Source organism: Lipophrys pholis (genome assembly GCF_963383615.2).
Source record: "Lipophrys pholis genome assembly, chromosome: 1".
NCBI classification, from domain to species: domain Eukaryota; kingdom Metazoa; phylum Chordata; class Actinopteri; order Blenniiformes; family Blenniidae; genus Lipophrys; species Lipophrys pholis.
In genome coordinates, this window is record NC_137635.1 from 29101720 (window position 1) to 29122428 (window position 20709).

At 44.5% G+C, this 20709-nt stretch overlaps 1 protein-coding gene across 1 annotated transcript; it reads left to right on the top strand.

Annotated features, from left to right (window-relative positions):
* The first annotated feature begins 17264 nt into the window (after positions 1-17264).
* scg2b (secretogranin II b) lies at positions 17265-20667 on the top strand. Its single transcript, XM_080474051.1, has 2 exons — positions 17265-17364; positions 17994-20667. The coding sequence occupies exon 2, from the start codon at positions 18011-18013 to the stop codon at positions 19823-19825; it is 1815 nt and encodes a 604-aa protein (XP_080330177.1). The 5' UTR covers positions 17265-17364; positions 17994-18010; the 3' UTR covers positions 19826-20667.
* Positions 20668-20709: the final 42 nt, after the last annotated feature.

The window sequence follows — 20709 nt, forward strand, 5'->3', positions numbered from 1 at the left end:
GGTATATGAGCAGTATTGTTAGCGGTATTGTTGCCGGTGCTGTTGGCGGTATTGTTAGCTGTATTATTGGCAGTATTGTGGGTGGCATCGTTAGCGGTGCTGTTAGCGGTGCTGTTAGCGGTATTATTGGCAGTATTGTGGGCGGTATTGTTGGCGGCATCGTTAGCGGTGCTGTTAGCGGTGCTGTTAGCGGTATTATTGGCAGTATTGTGGGCAGTATTGTGGGTGGCATCGTTAGCGGTGCTGTTAGCGGTGCTGTTAGCGGTATTATTGGCAGTATTGTGGGCGGTATTGTTGGCGGCATCGTTAGCGGTGCTGTTAGCGGTGCTGTTAGCGGTATTATTGGCAGTATTGTGGGCGGTATTGTTGGCGGCATCGTTAGCGGAATTATTGGCAGTATTGTGGGCGGTATTGTTGGCGGTGCTGTTAGCGGTATTATTGGCAGTATTGTGGGCGGTATTGTTGGCGGTGCTGTTAGCGGTATTATTGGCAGTATTGTGGGCGGTATTGTTGGCGGTGCTGTTGGCGGTGCTGTTAGCTGTGCGATCACATTCCACTCAGTTTGACATCATTTACACGGAGACCGTTTAATCCCGCTATTCTCAGAAGATCACAGCTCGTCACAATGACCTCAGTTAAATTTTCATTTAACTTTGTTGAAGGCTTAAAGGCTTCAGCGCACTAATGAAGTAGGTTGTGCCTGAACACATTGAACTGAAATCTGAGTTTCATTTTTTAGTTTTCAGTATTTGAACAATCTCGACTAAAATGTTGTTGTAAATAAAGTCTCCTGAACATGAATTTATAGGGTGACTTCACATCAGATTCTGGTGCTCTCAGAAAATTCTTCCTTACGTTTAATTTATTTTTCCCTCTTGGGAGTGAAACCTTTCCAGGTTGTCACAGCTCAGCTTCAGAACCTAATGGATCCGCCAAGCAGCAAACAGCTGGTGGTCTTAATGTTGTGGCCGTCAAACTGATCCCCAACAAGCTGAGTGTATGAAAAAATAACTCTACATGTTGGAATCAGTAGGTTTGAGGTGATTTGTTAACTTTTCACAGACGATTTCAGAGGTGTTGATGAAAAGCTTTTTAATACTTCTTTACTTATTAAACGTATGTGGCATTTCTAGCAATTAAAACGTGTTAGAAAACTGATCAAACTTACACATATTTTACCATATAAAGTATAAGATCATTGTGCAGTGTGTGACTGATTGTCTCACTGCGTTTCTATAAAAGCCTTTTGATATTCTGATGTCCAGAAAAGTGTTTTCAAAAGGAAAAACCAGACGGACTGTAACCTGCGTCATGTGTACAGTTCACACCATCAACCACAGGTTTTCTTTACTGTTTCAGGCCCTGTTTACGCGACAACGTTTCATGTGACAAACACCCAATCCACTAAAAATAAGGAATGCGTTTACACTGCAGCAGCGGACACAGAGACAACGATGTAGTTAGTAGCCACTGGAGGGCGCTGTTGCTTGATTTTGTGATGAAACGACCCAGACGTGGTCTCAAAAAGACTGAGGCCCCGTTTACACGGCAACGAATTCGAGTGTATCCGCAAAACTTTCTTCACTTTTGGGGGGTCGGTTTACACGGCACCAGTTTGCTGATGCACTGTATCCGCAAAGTTTTTAATCCGGCTCCCAAGGTGGAAAGATTCTTTCACGGTGCAAATCCCTCCTGCGGAGACTGATGGAGGCTACAGAGCCTGTTACTGCGCATGCACATCTCTCCCCCTCCCTCCTGCTCATCCAGTTGTAAACAAACATGGCGGCCGCTTAGTGGTATATTCTAGTTTTATCGTCCAGATCAGTAGTTTAATAGTTGAGACTTTCCCTGATAGCATCCGATGTGTCATCAGTCCATACGGATGTCGGGTTCTCTCCATTTTCCTCACGGTTATAGTGTTTTGCTCTCTGCACACACGTCTATGTAGTTTCATAACAAAATCAAGCAACAGTGCCCTGCAGTGGCCCGGCATACTAACTACATCGTTGTCTCTGTGTCCACTGCTGCAGTGTAAACACACTCCTTTTTTTTTAGCGGATTAGTTGTTTGTCACATGAAATGTTGTCGTGTAAACAGGGCCTGAGTCTTATGACAGTTGTGACCCTGCATTGTCATTGATGAGTGCAAATTCTAGCAACAGCGCTAAAGCAACAGTAAAGCGCTTGTAATCAGATTACCTTTTTCATTTGAAAGAACAACTTGAATTGACTAGAAAAAGAGCGGATTTCAATCTTCAGGAGCGTTTTGAAAACAAAGCAGCAATCATGCATAAAAGATGACTGAAGTGAGGTCATTTGCATGTCGGTTGTTCCCTAATAACCCAGAGAACTGAACCAAATGAGCTCGTCTGTGATTCATCAGAGGACGACTCGTTCTGTCTCCTGCGTTTCCAATGAAACAGTAAGTACAAGACCACAAAGACTGGCGCTCCTCCTCTCCACTCCGTCCATCTCCCTCCATCTCCCTCCATCTCCCTCCATCTCCCTCCATCTCCCTCCGGCCCTGAGGGACGAGTGAGTGAGTCAGAGGCATAGTGCTCCCTTCATTAGTGACGCACACACACACACACACACACACACACACACACACACACACACACACACACACACACACACACACACACACACACACACACACACACACACACAGTCCTCACTACAAAGAAACCAGCACAGAGCTGCAGGAAACAGTGAAGGACATCTTCCAGAACGTATGAATCTTAACTTTGCTCTGACACCTCAGTCCAGATATCTCTCTCTCTCTCTCTCTCTCTCTCTCTCTCTCGCTCGCTCGTCTCCTTCCGGTCGACTTATGACTCAGAAGTGCGCAAGAAAACTTTCTCTCTGCATTTGTGCTTCATGCACACACCGCTCTGCCAATAAGCCATATTGGCGTTTACCCAAGGATGAGCAGAGATGAACCTCAGCTTCCGCGGGACTCCTGAGAGGAGCGTGGGTAGCGTCTGGAAGGAGTGAGGATGAAAGATGGCGGCGGGGAGAGGACGGGGGATGACAGATGATGCTGGACTGTTGAGGTGATGTTAGACTGCATGAGAGATAATTGTTGAGGTCGAGCTGAAGAGGAGGGAGAGGTGAACCGCTCTTCTATTTCAAGAAGAATATTTATGGAAGAAAAGCATATGAAGCGGACTTTATTTATTTATTTATTTATTTTTACCTCTGGCCAATAACAGGCCGCCTCGGTATATGTTGAAAGCAGAAGCATGCCCTGATGTACACGGTCAGATAGCAGAAGCTCAGAGGTCAATAACATGAAGTAACAGGTCAAAAAACCATCACAACACACAGTTCAACACAAAACAAACATTTTCAATACAACTCGGCTGTATACATGAAGGACACGTTAAGACATTTACCTGTTGGACACATCATATTACTGTGAGAGAGGAAAAACACCGACTACAGTGTCAAATATCTCAACATTTAACATCCACTGATTTTAACCAGGAGTGCTTTCAGTGATCTGGTCAAACATCACGTATCAATGGACCAAAAGTCTATTGTGATAGAATAAATGTATCTGTATTTATTCGTCATATTTTGAATAATTTCCTTCCATAATCCCTGTTATACTTTCTACTATTCTATACTATTATATTTCATTAAATTATCTAAATATATATATGTAATTTATATTCTTTCAACAGATAATTACTCCTAATAATGATTCTAACATCTTTAAATGACTTGATTATTAAATAAATTTAACCTAAAAAGAAAATTCAATGTTTTTGGAGAGGGTTTAATAAATCGTACTTCTTCCCATTCCTTTTCACACACATGCAACCTGATTCTATTTCTCTGACGTTGCTTATTCACTTTGGTTGATTCCTGTGAAAAAAATGAACGTCCATAGTGCGCTGAGAAGAAACTTCATAAAGTCGGAGCTTCTCTGATCTTCACCTGCTGGCTTCGCCTCGCTAAAACACCAAAACTCTTCCACTGGTGACGACGTGAAAAAGTTTCAACCGTCATGCAACATTCCTGTCTCTCATTAGTCAGTCTCTACATTCTGTAGATCTTTCTTAAGGTAGAAGAGTCAAAGCTGTTCTCATGTCGAAGACGTCTCAGCAGTTCGTCTGAAGGTTCTGGAAATGTCCGAAAATGTGTGTTAGCATGTTTCTGCAGGAGATCTTTAAAGTTTAGACAGATCTCCGCTGCAGCTTATGATCTTTTCTCAGCATCGACCTTTGGAAATATTAATCATTTTCACCTCAATCGCTTGTTGAAACTAGAGCTACACACGGTAGAGCGCAGATTTCACCAACGCCACTTTTGTTTGCGGAACCGAGTTAGCATTGCTAGCACGATAGCCATTAGCTCATATCGATGCTAACTAGCGTGTCAGGTAGCCACATCACTGTGTTAAACACTGAGCAGGAAGTGTCTCCATAGCAACAGATGCTGATCTCCTTTGATTTCCTCCATGAGGTGCCTCTCTCATCTGCTTTGTATGGGAATTTTTGGGGTAGTTTTTTGGGGCGATTCTTTCGGAAACAGTTTGTCGTTAACATCCCAAAATCTGATCGATTGGTTCCTGGATGAGGACAAATCATCCCTGAAAATTTCATGCAATTTCGGTGAATAGTTTTTGCAAAAAGTTGGTGACATACATACATACATGCATACATGCATACATGCATACATGCATACATACATACATACATACATACAAACCAATAAATAAATACATGCAGATGAAAACATAACCTTCTCCCAACTTTGAACACTGATCATTGTAGTGAATGAAAAGTGCATTTATATATTTTTATTCAGATATTGTGAGTTTGTGTGTTTTGAATACATTTCTTCCTATTTTAATGATTTTTGGAGCAAGATTGTGTAGCATACATACAAACTATGTGATGTTTGGACCAATCGCAACCTTTTCTTGGAAATATAAAAATAGATTTTCCCCTAGAAAAAGAAGAACTAGAACAAGAGAGTTTTGTTGTCTGGTTGCTCTCAACACTTTGCTATCATGACATATTAGAGTTTTGACTTTAAGGTGATTAAATGAGGCACGTGTGGAAGAGTTACCAGAAGTTTGGATGGTTGATCAGTCCATCACAGGACAAACACAATGAGAGACACAGTCTCACCTATGAACAATTAAAAGTCATCAAATAAACTCAAACACGTGTTTTTTGACAGTGAGAGGAAACCTGGTGAAAAACTATGTACAGGTAGAACAGCCTTTTAAAGACCCTGCTTTAAAGAGCACTGAAATGTAAAACTTTTGAATTATTATTATTATTATTGATATCAATATTAATATCGATATTAATATTATTATTATATTATTATATTGTTGTTTTTATTATTGATATCAATATTAATATCGATATTAATATTATTATTATTATTATTATTATTATTATTATTATTATTATTATTATTATTATTAATGTAGTTTCAAAACAACACAGTCTGAAGTCACTTTCACAGAGAGAAAAAAAACAACAACCATTCAACATGAACAAGCAGAGGAGGTGGTGGACAGAAAAAAAATATTTTTAACAGAAAGAAACTTGCCGAACCAGACTCTGAGGAGGAGAAGCTGCAGAACCAGACTCTGAGGAGGAGAAGCTGCAGAACCAGACTCTGAAGGAGGAGAAGCTGCAGAACCAGACTCAGAGGAGGAGACTTCCGGCTGTTCTGGATGGAGGATGAGAGGAAAGAAAGGGAGAACCGGAGAGGACAGAGACAGAGAGAAACAGATTGTCATAACAAAGTTGGTTTTGTGTTTCTTGTTGTTACCCAGGAACAAACAGGCATCACTTGTTTTTCTGACGTTAGAGAAGGAAACTGTCTTTGACTCTGATGTTGCTCATTGAAGGTGTTAATTAGAGGAAGTCCAGGAACATTTTCCCCTTAAAGTTAATAGATGTGATGTCCTGTTTCTTTTTTGAACAGAGCGTGTTCATTCCTGCTCATCTGGTTGTTTAGTGTCGAGTTGACCTTTGAGGGCCTCGTGCTTGGTACCGCTGCCGGCTCCACTGCGGCTCCTCGCCCAGCCGTGACCCAGGCCCGGCCCGGCTCGGTTCTGCCGGGTCATCTTGGTGCCAGAGGCAAATTAGAGGCTGGAAAACGTGTGAGGTCTGGTAATGAACTGGAGCACTGAAGCAAGGGGTGGGGGGGGGTGGGGGGTGAGGATGGGAGAGAGGCAACTGATACGTCTGGGCGATGACTCACCAGAGTGGGATATTTATAGCATCAGGAGGAGGGGGGGGGGTTGGTAGGCGGCCAGAACGGCATCATCGCACCGTCGACGGGGAGTGGTGGAGGAAGAGATGGAGACCGCAGAGATGAAGCACAGGTGAAGGAAGGGAGGAGGAGGAGGAGGGGAGGAGGGATGAAGCACAGAAGGAGGCTGAAAAACAGGCGATGTGGAGGAGAGAGGGAAGGAGGGAGTGGCGGAGGGGTCGATGAATGAGAGAGCAAACAACCAGGGAGATGAGACGATTGACTGTAGGGGGACAAACAGGAGGACGGAAATAGAGCGCTTATTTAAAATTCACATATCAAAACCATATCCGCTGCAGGACGGCGGACAGAAGATCTAATCATGAATCTGTGGTGAAGGAAATAAATCCTCCCGTCTTCCAATCAGATGAATGTATACGATGAGCGTCCGTGCAGATGCAGTGAGTCACAGGCTTCCTGCAGGCTGCAGAGGAGGAAGAGGAAGAGGAAGAGGAGAGCTGGCTTTGTTTCACTGTTGCCTGGACACCGTATGTTCCATGAAACGGAGCCACATACTTCTGGAGGAGCAACCAATTATCAAGGCAACGAGGTCACGGTCCAATTAGGAGCCACGACAAGTCGCTTTAATGAGGCTCGTTTGTTTTTCACACCAGATCCGCCGGTGGCTCCACTTCACTCCTTTCCTTTCAGGAATGTGGTCGAGCTTAATGTTTTAACGCATGTTTCATATTCTGAAGCTGCTTTAGAGCTTCTCATTGGTTTCTCATTGTGCTCCCTTCATTGACAGGTTGTTGGTTTTTTTTGTTGTTGTTTTTTCATCGATAAGCACATCCTGCCTCGGCCTACGGTGACGTCAGCGAGTGCGTCACACTGTATCCTCAACCACAGGCACCAACACAATCTGCGCACACACACACACACACACACACACACACACACACACACACACACACACACACACACACACACACACACACACCCTCAGCCCTTGGTGAAGGGATGATTCAGAGCACTCAGTCATTAGAATATAGGAGGTTTATAAAAAGCGAAGGGCGGGGCGACCAGCGGTATCAGTAATGAGAGGAAGAGCAGAGCTGAGGCTGACGGCTCAGCAGGAGGCGGCTCAGCAGGAGAGCTGAAGAGGAGTTAAGTCGGGACAGAAAGTGACGGCTGATGTCACGAGAGAGAATTTAAGGGTTGTGATGTTAGAGACCTGGAGATATATGACAATAATAGCAACACGTCAGGGCTCGTGGGTGGACGTCAGCCAGAAACCCGGGAGCTCAGTGTTCCCTGACCACAGATCAACATCTCCAGATTCTCACGATCTACAGGAGAACAGGAGTCGTGTGGCTCGTCAGCGGCTGCAGGATGAACAGGGACACAATCACAGGATTCACTCATTCACCCACAGATATTTGACCAGTGCAGAGTTCAGAACACAAACTAGAAAACATATTGAAAGTTCAAAACCACAAAGATTTTCTTTGTTTTTTATGTTTTCATTCTTTTATTCTGCAACCTGGTGATGTGTTTTTAATGTCTTCTTTTCGGAGGGTTCTTTATTGTCTCGGTTCTTTCATCGGGTACCTCGAACACCTTTCCTGTCTTTTTCTTGAGACGCTTTTGTTGTGGAACTACTTCATTTCACGGTCGACCTTGAAGTTTGCTCCTCAGTGGGAGTTGATCCTGCGACTCTTGTGTGGGAAGACCTGACGGATTATCTGCAGTGACTCTCCACACAGACGTCACACATCTGACATGAACTCTGGAGAGAAATGGAGCTAGAAAACTACGCTTCCTAATAAAGTCTGACTGACAGCGTGACGGTGATCAGATTTGTCTATTGCAGACTGCTGCTCTTCATGTCGATGCAGAAATAATGTCGACAGACTTCCTGTGTTGAGACGCAGCTTGACCCAGCAGCTCTTGGCTCAAGCCGACCAGCGTCACTACAAACTGTGAGACCGACGTTTGTCCACAGGTCATTTTACAACATGGAAACCAGCCGGCTCTGAAAATGTTACATGGCCGTGTCTTCAGGTCACGTGACTGCAGGGTTAAACATGGCGGACATCCCTTCTATTTTCAGTGGAAATTGTTCTATTTCAAGACAAGCGACTAATGTAACTTTATTTTCATGGAATCCATTTGATTCAAGTATAGGATCCGCAGTGTTTCATTTTGACGTACATTCATTCAGCTTTCTCAACTATCCAAGGATTTTTCTGGTTGCTGTGGCAACGACATGCTTCTGACGCTATCAAGCAACCAGGAGGAAGTTGATGTTGCTTCAAGGCTCTTAAAGTTACAGTAACCCATTTCACCCAAAACACATTTTTAAGCATTAAATAATGACTCCTGTTTGAGTTCAGCTTCATTTGTCTTCATATATCATACTGGTAATTTTATGTTTTACTTCTTGTTGTGAATTTTCTTTTTTTTATTTAGATGTGTGTATTCATACTGCGACAACAATTGTGTTTCCCCCTTTGGGATCAATCTATCTATCTATCTATCTATCTATCTATCTATCTATCTATCTATCTATCTATCTATAAAACTACATTACTACTACTACTACTACTACTACTACTAATAATAATAATAATAATAATGATGATGATAATAATAATAACAATAACAGTGGGTAATGAATCAACTAAATATCAACAAAGGAATCAAATTATAATAAATAAGAGACGTTGACAACTCCTTTATGAAATGAAAGTTTAATTCTACATACCACATGGACGAAGGCTCCAACTTCATTTGCTTCCCCTGAGAAATATTTATAAACAGTTTACTGCCATAAGCAATCACACGATCAGAGGACTTTAGAACTGAAGTACATTAAAATCTACTAAATTGATCTATAGTAAAGGTTCAAATGAATGACTCCACCAAATTATAAAATCATAATCTGGTGGAATCATTTCATGAGCCCCTCCCAAGCAGGAGCAGGGGTTCCACATTTTAAATATTAGCTTCTGGCAGAAGGGTGAATAAATCCCAGAAATCTCATCTGATTTGGCGTGAAAGTCTCATTAGAATCTTAACGAACAAGCAAACCTTCATTTGGTCTGCAAAAAGTTTTAATTTCAGCTGGTGTCCGAATGTATCACCAGGAAATGAGTTAGCATATTTCCCAAAATGTCAGAATGTCTCTTCTTTTGGAAAAACAAAAAAAAAACAAAAGAGACCATTAGTGGAGGAGGAAGAGGAGAGTTGGCAGTTGAACCTGTTCTCATTAATGCAGAGATCAAGCTGGTTCCGCTCCCACTGGCTTTCTGCTGCAGTCCTGCAGCATGACGTGGACATGTGCCCTTTTCAAAAAGACACCTTCATCTCCGCCTGCCCTCCTCGGACTGCACACTCCTCTCCTTACATGCACTCCTCTGTCTTAATGGCTTCCACAACATATTGTGGCTCTAATCACCCTCATCTCGGTTTCCCAAACCACAAGCGCTCTGAAGACAAGGACTGCGCTTCTTTCTTGGTAATTGGCTCAGAGCTGGACGAGCTGGACGAGCTGGATGAGCTGGACGAGCTGGACGAGGTGGACGAGCTGGACGAGCTGGATGAGCTGGACGAGCTGGACGCTCATGATGGAGCTCCACCTCCAATGTGTGCGGAACGTGTGCGTAGGCCTCAGATTTAGCCACGTTTATCATGCACCTTTCTTTTTGCATTTTCTGGCAGAAAATGTGATTATTGTAAACGTAAAACTAGAAAACATGCCAAAAACATGTATGTTGGAAGTTTTTCAAGATTCCTTCCATGTTTTATTCTGATAATGATTTGAATGGTCCATCGGTGTAAAATGGTGTTTTCACCACCTTCAGAAAGCCTCATGTCCATTCATTTTCATTTAATTTATGGTTTGTCGGTGAGCTGTCGGGGCTGAACGGAGTCACTGAAACGACACACGAAGCAGCATCACAGAGTTTGGCGGGCACGCCGTCGACGCAGACATCTGAGGGCAGGTTCCAGTGAAGAGCGTGCAGATAAGGAACGACTTGTTTTTATCTTGGTTCTGTAAAGAGCCGGCACCAGCGGTGGAGACAGAGGCCGCCCTGGGAACAATAAAGCCTAAATGTAATGAAAGTAGGCCTCCAGGAAGATGCGGAGCCGCAGAAAGTCAGAATGTAATGAAGGAGACGAGGATGTGTACCTGTGGAAACAGCCGGGGGGGGGCGGGGGGCGGGGGGGGGGGGGGTCACCATGGAGACGCTGAATGAAAGGAAGGCGCTCACTCGGTGGTGTGAAGAGTTGAGCAGCATGAAAACAAAGGAGGAGAAACAGTGACAACATACCATTCTCTCTCTTTTTATTCAGGTTTGTGCAACAATATGAGGAAATTTAACCATTTAGTGACACTTGTTAATCTTTTATTAACCCAGATAAGTTCATTAATCACCATTAGAGGGTTAGTCGGGTAGTCAGGAACCTGTACATCTCTTCCCAAACAAACTAGTAATAGTAAATTGAAGTAAATAAACTAAATATTGGAAAAGATGTGGTATTTTGCAGTTTTTCTTATAGTAGCATGAACAACAAGGCATTTGTCCTCTTTGGTTTTGCATCATAAATCCACAGTTACCTTATTAATGATTTTATCACAAAAAAATACTTAAACATCAGCACTTTGTAAATAAAACAAGTGATACAAGATATTTACACATACAGTCAATAAGCCTAATGATTCATATTTAAGTTACAATGATAACCAAACACTTTCCTATATATCAATGATGTATAGGAAAGTGTTTGCATTAGATTTTTTTTTTATAAATGATAAATTTGTAAATAAATGATATTTCTTAATGTCATTTATTAATGTTAGGTTTTTGTAATTAATTCATTTAATTTTTAATTCAAGGCCTGGCCACAATAGATTGTAAAGAATAACATAAGGCAAAAAGCATAAAAATATTAAAACATGTTCACATGAAACACATACACAGATTACAGCTGCTCCACACATTTTCCAAAATAAGAGCCTCATAATCGGATGTCATCAGTGTATCAGATTCCTTTGAGATCATTCTCAGGATGATTGGGCTGAAGTGCTTACATCTCATCATGTTCTCACTAGTGTGAACAGCTTGTAATAATTAATTACACAGACAAGCAGTTTGAAGACAAATGTAAGCAATATAATTAACCAAAGTAAACAATTAAAAAAAAAGGCTCCCCTTGTTGAGGTCTTTGAGCCTCTACCCTGCATGTTTTCCATATTGTCTCATTTCAACACAGAAAACTGCATTAAGTGTCAAAAGTTTAAAAATATACCCAATTAAGGAGTTGATGCCGCTGAAGTTATCGTCTGAGGCAGAAAGGGAAGCGGTCCAGGTCATCGTGCCGTGAGATCTAGAACCTGAGAGAGATGTCTGAGTCATCAACACTCTGCTGATAATTACTGCTGGGCAGGAAAATAATCATCACTTCCCCGAGTAAACAGTGAGAGCATCAAAGTAACACAGATAACAACCCTCCAGATTTTACATTTTACAGAAGCAAGGCTGACTAGTTAATTATTCTTTGGTGTCACTAACGTGAAAGGTTGGAAGGTTTCTCCTTCAGAAAACATCAGAGAACATGTTGTCCTTGTTTCAGGTGGAGAAGAGGAGAAAGGAAACAGTCAGACTGAAAATATATGCGTCGTGTGTTGAAGGTTCTGGTTTTTCCGGCATGTTGGAGTCGATCCCAGCTGACTGTGGAGGAGAGCCAGAAAATAACTGACCACACACACCAGGCCAAGCGGGAGTCAGACTGGAGACTCTCTGTCTGTAGAGTCAGAGAGCTCACGACTACACCACTGGGTAGAGTTCAATATGTCCACAATAAACACCATTAAATTAACATTTAACCACACTAAAACCACTGATGCTGTATTAAAAACTGAACGTGCTTTTGATATTTGTTATTGTGTGTTCAGGTTAGAGGCCTCATGGTGGTTTAGTGGTTGGATGGATGGATGGATGGATGGATGGATGGATGGATGGATGGATGGATGGATGGATGGATGGATGGATGGATGGATGGATAGATGGATGGATGATGCATGGATAGATGGATGGATGGATGGATGGATGGATGGATGGATGGATGGATGGATGGATGGAGGGATGGATGGATGGATGGATAGATAGAGGGATGGATGGATGGATGGATGGATGGATGGATGGATGGATGGATGGATGGATGGATGGATGGATGGATGGATGGGTGGATGGAGGGATTCCAGTGTCATTTCTAAGGATAAACAGTGAGACCAAAGGAGCTGTAAAGTGAAGTGGAGCACAGATCAGTCAGAGTTGCTCTGAGGATTTCCAATCCAATTACGTAGAGTAATTTACTCTTTTCCCTGCATTTATACTCATTTAGACAAATGGAGACAAACCAGAGAGACATTTTAATGTCTGAAGTGACTGATGTGTGAATGGAAGAGTGCAGCTCATCACAACCCCAGGGAGGAGTTACAGATCCAGCCAGTGAATCTCTCACCAGGCGGAGCCTGCTGGGATTTGGGTTTATAAATCTCCCATCCATCACCGCGCCACAACACGGCGCCTGGGGGGCCGTCATACGTCACACAACAACAGAGGAGCAGACAAAAACACACACATACATACATAAGAAGTGTCTGAATGATGCTGTGAGGCTTTTACAGACATTTCAAACCCTGCAAGCTCACATTACAAAACACGGGCTGCCTTAACTCTGACTATCTGCCTTAACTCTGATTAACTGCCTTAACTCTGACTATCTGTCTTAACTCTGTCTGTCTGCCTTAACTCTAACTATCTGCCTTAACTCTGACTATCTGTCTTAACTCTGATTAACTGCCTTAACTCTGACTATCTGTCTTAACTCTGTCTGTCTGCCTTAACTCTAACTATCTGCCTTAACTCTGACTATCTGTCTTAACTCGGACTAACTGCCTTAACGCTGACGAACTGCCTTAAGGTAGATAGTCAGCATTATGGCAGTTTACTCTATCTGCCTTTACTCTATCTGCCTTAACTCTGAGTGATTGCCTTAACTCTGACTATCTGCCTCAACTCTGACTATCTGCCTTAACTCTGACTAACTGCCTTAACTCTGACTAACTGCCTTAACTCTGGCAATCTGCCTTAGCTCTGACTATCTGTTTAACACTGGTGATCTGCCTTAACTCTGATTATCTGCCTTAACTCTGACTATCTGCCTTAACTCTGACTATCTGTCTTAACTCTGACTGATTGCCTTAACTCTGACTAACTGCCTTGACTCGGACTAACAGCCTTAACGCTGACGAACTGCCTTAATGCTGACTTTCTGCCTTAACTCTGACTAACTGCCTTAACTCTTACTATCTACCTTACCTCTGATTAACTACCTTAACTCTGACTATCTTCCTTAACTCTGACTAACTCCCTTAACACTGACAAACTGCCTTAACTCTGACTACCTGCCTTAACTATGACTAACTGCCTTTACGCTGACCATCTGTCTTAACTCTGACTGATTGCCTTAACTCTGACTATCTTCCTTAACTCTGACTATCTGCCTTAACTCTGTATATCTGCCTTAACTCTGACTAACTGCCTTAACTCTGACTGCTCGCCTTAACTTTGACTAACTGCCCTAACTCTGACTATCTTCCTTAACTCTGACTATCTGTCTTAACCCTGACTATCTGACTTAACTCTGTCTATCTGCCTTAACTCTGACTAACTGCCTTACCTCTGATGAACTACCTTAACTCTGACTATCTGCCTTAACCCTGACTAACTACCTTAACTCTGATTATCTGCCTTAACTCTGACTATCTTCCTTAACTCTGACTAACTGCCTTAACTCTATCTGCATTTACTCTGACTATCTGCCTTTACTCTATCTGCCTTAACTCTGAGGGATTGCCTTAACTCTGACTATCTGCCTTAACTCTGTATATCTGCCTTAACTCTGACTAACTGCTTTAACTCGAACTGATTGCCTTAACTTTGACTAACTGCCTTAACTCTGACTATCTTCCTTAACTCTGACTATCTGCCTTAACTCTGACAAACTGCCTTAACCCTGACTATCTGCCTTTACTCTGACTATCTGCCTTAACTCTCACTATCTGCCTTTACTCTGACTAACTGCCTTTACTCTGACTATCTGCCTTTACTCTGACTATCTGCCTTTACTCTGACTATCTGCCTTAACTCTGTCTATCTGCCTTAACTCTGACTAACTGCCTTAACTCTTAACATTATGCCTCTTGATGCAAACTACAGCTGCATTCATTAGGCATGTCTTTTCAGTTCAGCCTCATTGTTTGTCTTTGATACATGACTTTACCACAACGCTGAGCTCACGTCTAATTATGTTATGTTTGCTATTCTTATATAACACTGTAATCCCCAGTAAACACATTGAGAAAGCGCTGCGTTTGTCTGTCCTCATTGGACCCCTGTGGGCCACATGTTTGACACCCTGGAAGTTGATTTTATCATTTTCATTTCTCTCCAATATATTCAGAAAAATGTATATTCCTCAGATGCCTGTTTTGATTTCTAACTATTTTTTATCCTCCATACATTTCTTTTTTTTAATTAGCTTTAACAATCTTTTTTTTTTCATAAATTTAAAGGAATAAAATGCAGTTATGAAAAGGCATTCTTTGGACCTTTCAGGTGTTTTAAACCTCTCCTTTAGAGCTATTCCACACCTGGAACATCTGCTGGGAAGCAGAAGCCATGTGAGCAGGTCATTTTCCAAAGGAAGGTGAATGAGTGCTCCCAGATTAGAGTGGATATTGGCTGGAAATGGCTTTAGAAATCGCTCACAGTTGCAGAAGGGTCCTTTAAAGACGACGCTCTCCAGTTCTTACTTGTGTTTTAATCCTTGTTTGTCTTTGACCTGCAGGCCTGAATCTCTCCTCTCTCCTCTCTCCTCTCTCCTCTCTCCTCTCTCCTGCCTGCTGCTGCTGCTGCTGCTGCTGCTGCTGCTGCTGCTGCTGCTGACCTGTGGAGGTGAAGGCTGTTTCTGAATGGAGAGCCGTGACGTCAGAGCAGTGACGCTGAGGGATTACACAACTCATCCTACAAGCAGCACCACGCCTCTTCGCCTTGGATTGTGTTTGTTTGTCCCGCTCCGTGCTGCGCTCACACAGTGAGGTGAACTCAAACAGCAGCAGCGAGGATGATGGATGTCTGCTAACGTCATAGGGCGGCCGCTCGCCGCCGCACCGCTGGGGAGGCAACGATGATCTGCTGAGCAGGGATGAGGATTTCAAACTCTTGCTAGATCAACATAAAAGCAGCGAGCAGATGGATGCAACTACACTGCCTCTGAAAATAAAGACGGCTGGAATGGAAGAGCGTGTGTGTGTGTGTGTGTGTGTGTGTGTGTGTGTGTGTGTGTGTGTGTGTGTGTGTGTGTGTGTGTGTGTGTGTGTGTGTGTGTGTGTGTGTGTGTGTGTGTGTGTGTGTGTGTGTGTGTGTGTGTGTGTGTGTGTGTCAGAGGACATGGAGCACTAAAATCACTTCAGAGACTCTCAAGGAGACTTGACGTCTCCGGAGTGTCGCAGAAGATGGAATTATCTTCTCAACGTGTTGCTGCACTTGTGAGGGAGTAGAGGAGTCCAGAGGGTAAACATGAAAGAGAAGAGGACTGAAACAGGGATATTAGATTAGATGTCAATATTTTACAGGGCTATAGAACATTTGGCTCCAGTTTGTAAAAGACTCTTGATCTCGGTCTCGTACATCAACCTCTTCTGATGTCTGTTTTATAAAAATCACCGATTCAGCAATACTTTCATCTTAAGTTCAATAAACCTCATCATGAGAGATGACTGAATGGTGTGTGTGTGTGTGTGTGTGTGTGTGTGTGTGTGTGTGTGTGTGTGTGTGTGTGTGTGTGTGTGTGTGTGTGTGTGTGTGTGTGTGTGTGTGTGTGTGTGTGTGTGTGTGTGTGTGTGTGTGTGTGTGTGTGTGTGTGTGTGTGTGTGTCTTATATTTACAGTATTCAAACTGTTTTAGTTTTAGGTTTTTGTTTTGCCATTTTTGGCTATTTAATTCCTTTTTTATTTTTATTTTATTCTTAAATAGAAATATCATTTTTTTAAATTGGAATTGGAATATTTCATCACTTCCAACTAGTTGAGGTGTATAAAATTATTTTATTTCCATTTTTACCTCTCATGTTTTTAAAGGTTTTGTCTCCTGACAATGTTGTTCATTTGGTCAGTTTGACCTCAGATCCCATCATTTTTCAAATTGATATGATTTTGATTAATATAAATGTTAGAGTTTTAATCAACTTTTGTGGTCATTGGAAATGGGTGGAGACACCCCCATGGGGCCGAGCCCCACATTTTGAAAACCACTTTCCTGAACCCAACACCTTGTATCTGTAGCTGAAGAGAAGAGAAGAGAAGAGAAGAGGGTGGAGAAAGGGGAGAGAATGCTGGAGGGAAAAGAGAAAGTGATAGAGCGGTGGAGAGAAGAGAGAAAGTCTGAACTGCGACAGCAGCTCCTCGGTGTTTGCAGCTTGTGAGTCATCGCTGGAGGATTTAACTCTTCCGGCGCCACGAGGACAAAACTGATGTTTATATGATTAAAACTGATTGGTTATGAGGAGCCAGAACAAAACTGCTTCTTTTCAGGGACAAACAGTCAACAGATCCATGTTTCCTCCTGTATTCTCAAAGCTCAGCCTCCAGATTTCAATCAAAAAGGAACACAATGTGACTCTTCCTCTGCGTCGATCTTCGCTTTCAACCAAATAATAAATAAATATTGATGCAAGACGATCATTAAAGTGTTTCCCTTCATTCATTCATCCCTTCATCCCGTCATTCATTCATTGACGAGAGGAAGCTTCAGGGCGGTGCTGTGCAACAGACGGCACCGGGTGCTATTTTTAATCCAGTCTTCAGTATGCCATATCATAAACCTGAATCACGGAGACGCGCGGCTCGGAGGAGCGGCCGCTGCGTGCGCGCAGCGATGACGCGCTGGTCAGGTGTCGCCTCTTATAACGGGGGGAGCTGTCCAAGTGCTGAAAACCCCACACGAGCCCCGCTGCTGAGGAGATGCCATACACCTTCACTGCTGTCTGAGCTTCACTTCCAAAGGTAATATAAAAACAAAAAAACACACACTTTCTCTCATTTCACAATCGGACGCGTTAGACCGGGAGACCGTGTGTGCATGTTCTTTCTACCGCAGATTCCGCAGATCTCTTCGGGTTATTATCGGGATTATTCTGTCGTTAGAAATGTATTTTCTGGCTGCGCTGATTTGCGTTGTGCTGAAGCTGTCGTGACAAAACAAAGAAGAGGAGCGTTTGGGATGAAGGTTTGCGTTATCCAGGGGAACAGGGATGTGGAGGTTGCCCATAACAACGCGGGCAGTGACTCATCCGGTGATGCTGATGCGTGTCCTCACGCACAGCATCATATCGGTCGATTTGCGGAGCGTGGCTCCCTCACAGGGATGCTGATCCAGGATCAAAATAGACCCGAGATTTGTGCTTTATTGTGAGGTTTCAGGCAACAAACCGAGCCGATGTAGTAAAAGAAAGAAAGAGCGAAAGAAAGAAAGAAAGAAAGAAAGAGCGAAAGAAAGAAAGAAAGAAAGAAAGAAAGAAAGAAAGAAAGAAAGAAAGAAAGAAAGAAAGAAAAGAAAAGAAAGAAAAGTGAAGCTCGACAATTTGACATTTTCTTTCAAATCCCTGACTAAGTTCTGTCTTCTTGTTTTCCAGGTAATAAATTGCCTATTATGCTGCATTTTCACCACAAGTTGCCCGCGGGGGGAGCCGTGGTTCTGCTCGCCTTCCTGCTCCATGGATGCGCCGTGCAGACCGCGTCTCTGTCCCGCCACTACAGACCCCGGGGCGGGGAGGGCGAGGGCCAGCCAGGTGCCTACCCCCCCAGCTCCGACATGATGAAAGCCCTGGAGTACATAGAGAGCCTGAAGCAGAGGAACGGGGGGACCGGGGGCCGAGCCGAGCCGGTGGATTACGACGAGGTGGAGAAGTTCCGGGTGCTGCTGCAGCTCGCCTCGCAGCAGGACGGGGGTCCCGGGGACCGGCATCCAGCTCCCGGCCCGCAGAGGCAGGACATTACCGCCGAGCAGCTGATGAAAGCTCTGCTCAAGTCCCTCCAGGACCAGGCCGGGAGGGAGGCCAAGCTCAGCCCCGTGACTGCGCCCCGCAACGACCGCCGCGCGCACCGGCACCGCACCAAAGACACCGAGGTCCCCGAGAGCGCGCCGGCGGACTACGGTAACTTCCCCAGACCCCACAAGAAGTACCCGCTGATGTTCGAGGACGAGGAGAACACGGACGCCTCCAAGCGGGCCACGGAGGACCTGGACGAGCAGTACACCCCGCAGAGCCTGGCCAACCTGCGCTCCATCTTCGAAGAGCTGGGCCGGATGTCCCCGCTGGGCGCGCAGAAGAGGGGCGTGTTCGGGGACGACGACGATGAGGAGGAGGACGGGTTCAGTCTGAGGAGCCAGGCCTACGAGGATGTGGCGGGGGGAGAGGAGTGGGTCCCCGCGGAGGAGAGGCAGGAGACGGAGGAGCTAGTCAACGGGAGCCACGAGGAGCTGGAGCGGGCTCTCAATGAGCAGGACGACCCCGACCGGGACGACATGCAACGCCGGGCAAACCAGAACCAGGAGGAGGCCGACGACGACACCAAGTTGGTGGACTACTACCTGCTGAAGGTCCTGGAGATGAGCGACCAGACGCAGAAGAGGGACCAGACGGGGGAGCAGAGGAAGAGGCTGATCCGACCCTCCATCGTGGACCCGCGGATAGTGAAGGAGCTGCTGCAGCTCTCCCTGAAGCTCCACGTCCCGCCTCAGGACCTGATCGACATGCTGCTCACAGAGGAGCTCCGGAAGCTCCACCGCGACCCCCAGGCCATTACCCGTTACACGACGGGCCAGACCCCCAAGATCCGGTACTTCAGCCGCAGACTGCCCGTCAAGAGCAAGCCCGCCCCTGATGACATGGACAGGGAGGACTTCCTGGACATCATCGGGGTGGAGACGATCAGTAACGAATACCCCGTGGTCCAGAGGCCCATAAAGACCTCTCCACCCGCGGACAGGGTGCCAGTGTCCTCCGGTCCCATAAAGATCCCGTCCCCGTCCGGGCGCAGGGAGAACCTGTTCCTGTCCGAGCTCAACAAGATGCCGCTGAAGCGCCAGGCGGCCGCCGCCGCGACGGACGACGACGAAAGTGAGGACGGAGACGTGGAGGACGAGGTGACCACCTACCTGGCGGCCAAGATCCTGACGGAGTACCCGAACAGCATCTCCAAGAGGGACACCGAGGCGCAGCTGAAGACCCGCTTCCCCTACGAGCTGTACGAGCGCGCCATGAAGGACCTCCTGCAGGGCCAGGACCCGGACCAGCGGCCCCTGGCCAAGAGGGAGGCCGAGGCGGCCCCGGAGGAGGCCGTGCAGCCCACACAGGGCCAGGGCAAGGACGAGGTGCCGAAGACCTCCGCCCCGCAGACCGCGGAGGAGGAAGAGGAGGAGGAGGAAGAGCAGCACCGTGACAAGGTGGTGGCCGGGATGTAGCGTCAAGCTGCGCAACACGCACGAAACCCTCAGTATATAGTATTTATACAGTTTGGTGGACGTGATCTAGTTTACAAAATTTCTATTATATGAACTATAGCTGGTATTACCAATATCACCCTAACGAAAATGAACTATAGCAATCTTAAATAAAATATAAGAAAAAGAAAAAAACAACTACAAGTCCCTACTTGCTGCAAGAACATTATTTATTTAATGTAACGATACCACAAGAGATTAAAAGGTACAGCCTGTGAGGAACATCCTCCAAATACTGATTGTATGTGAACCTGTTGTCACGATGAAATTGCTAGTTATCCAAGTAAATAAGCTGCAATGACCAGAAACACAATCTAATCCGACTCAAAGGGTTTTTGATGTTGTTAGAAGTTTGTTTACATGGATTGTGTTGGTAACCAGCCCTATATTTTCAACTATAATCAGCTGAGTGATGGTAAAAATGTTTTTCTTTTCTTTTCCATCCATGTAAAACTATTTATTTACACGTGATTCTGGAGGTGAACTATTCTGTATAAAGCTGGCTGGACCTCGGAGATCACTGGCGCACAGTGAGGCCGACAGGAACATTATAGGGATTTTTCGTTAGGGGCTGAGAACGAGTGTTGTTGTGACTCGTGATATATTCAGGGTTAGTGGATTTAATGTTACTACTATGGATGATTATTTCCAAGTCGCCTGCCTTCCAACCCTTTCATACTGCGAAGCTCTGTATCGTTGGCCTACCAGTGGTTGTGCGTTGTATGCTCATTTTTAAACCATTTTGTACATGTTCAACAATGTGTGATAAATCACAGATGAATAAAGCATCAGCGGTATTATTTTTCTTCTTGCCGAGTTGTGTTGACTTATTAAAAATCACATAT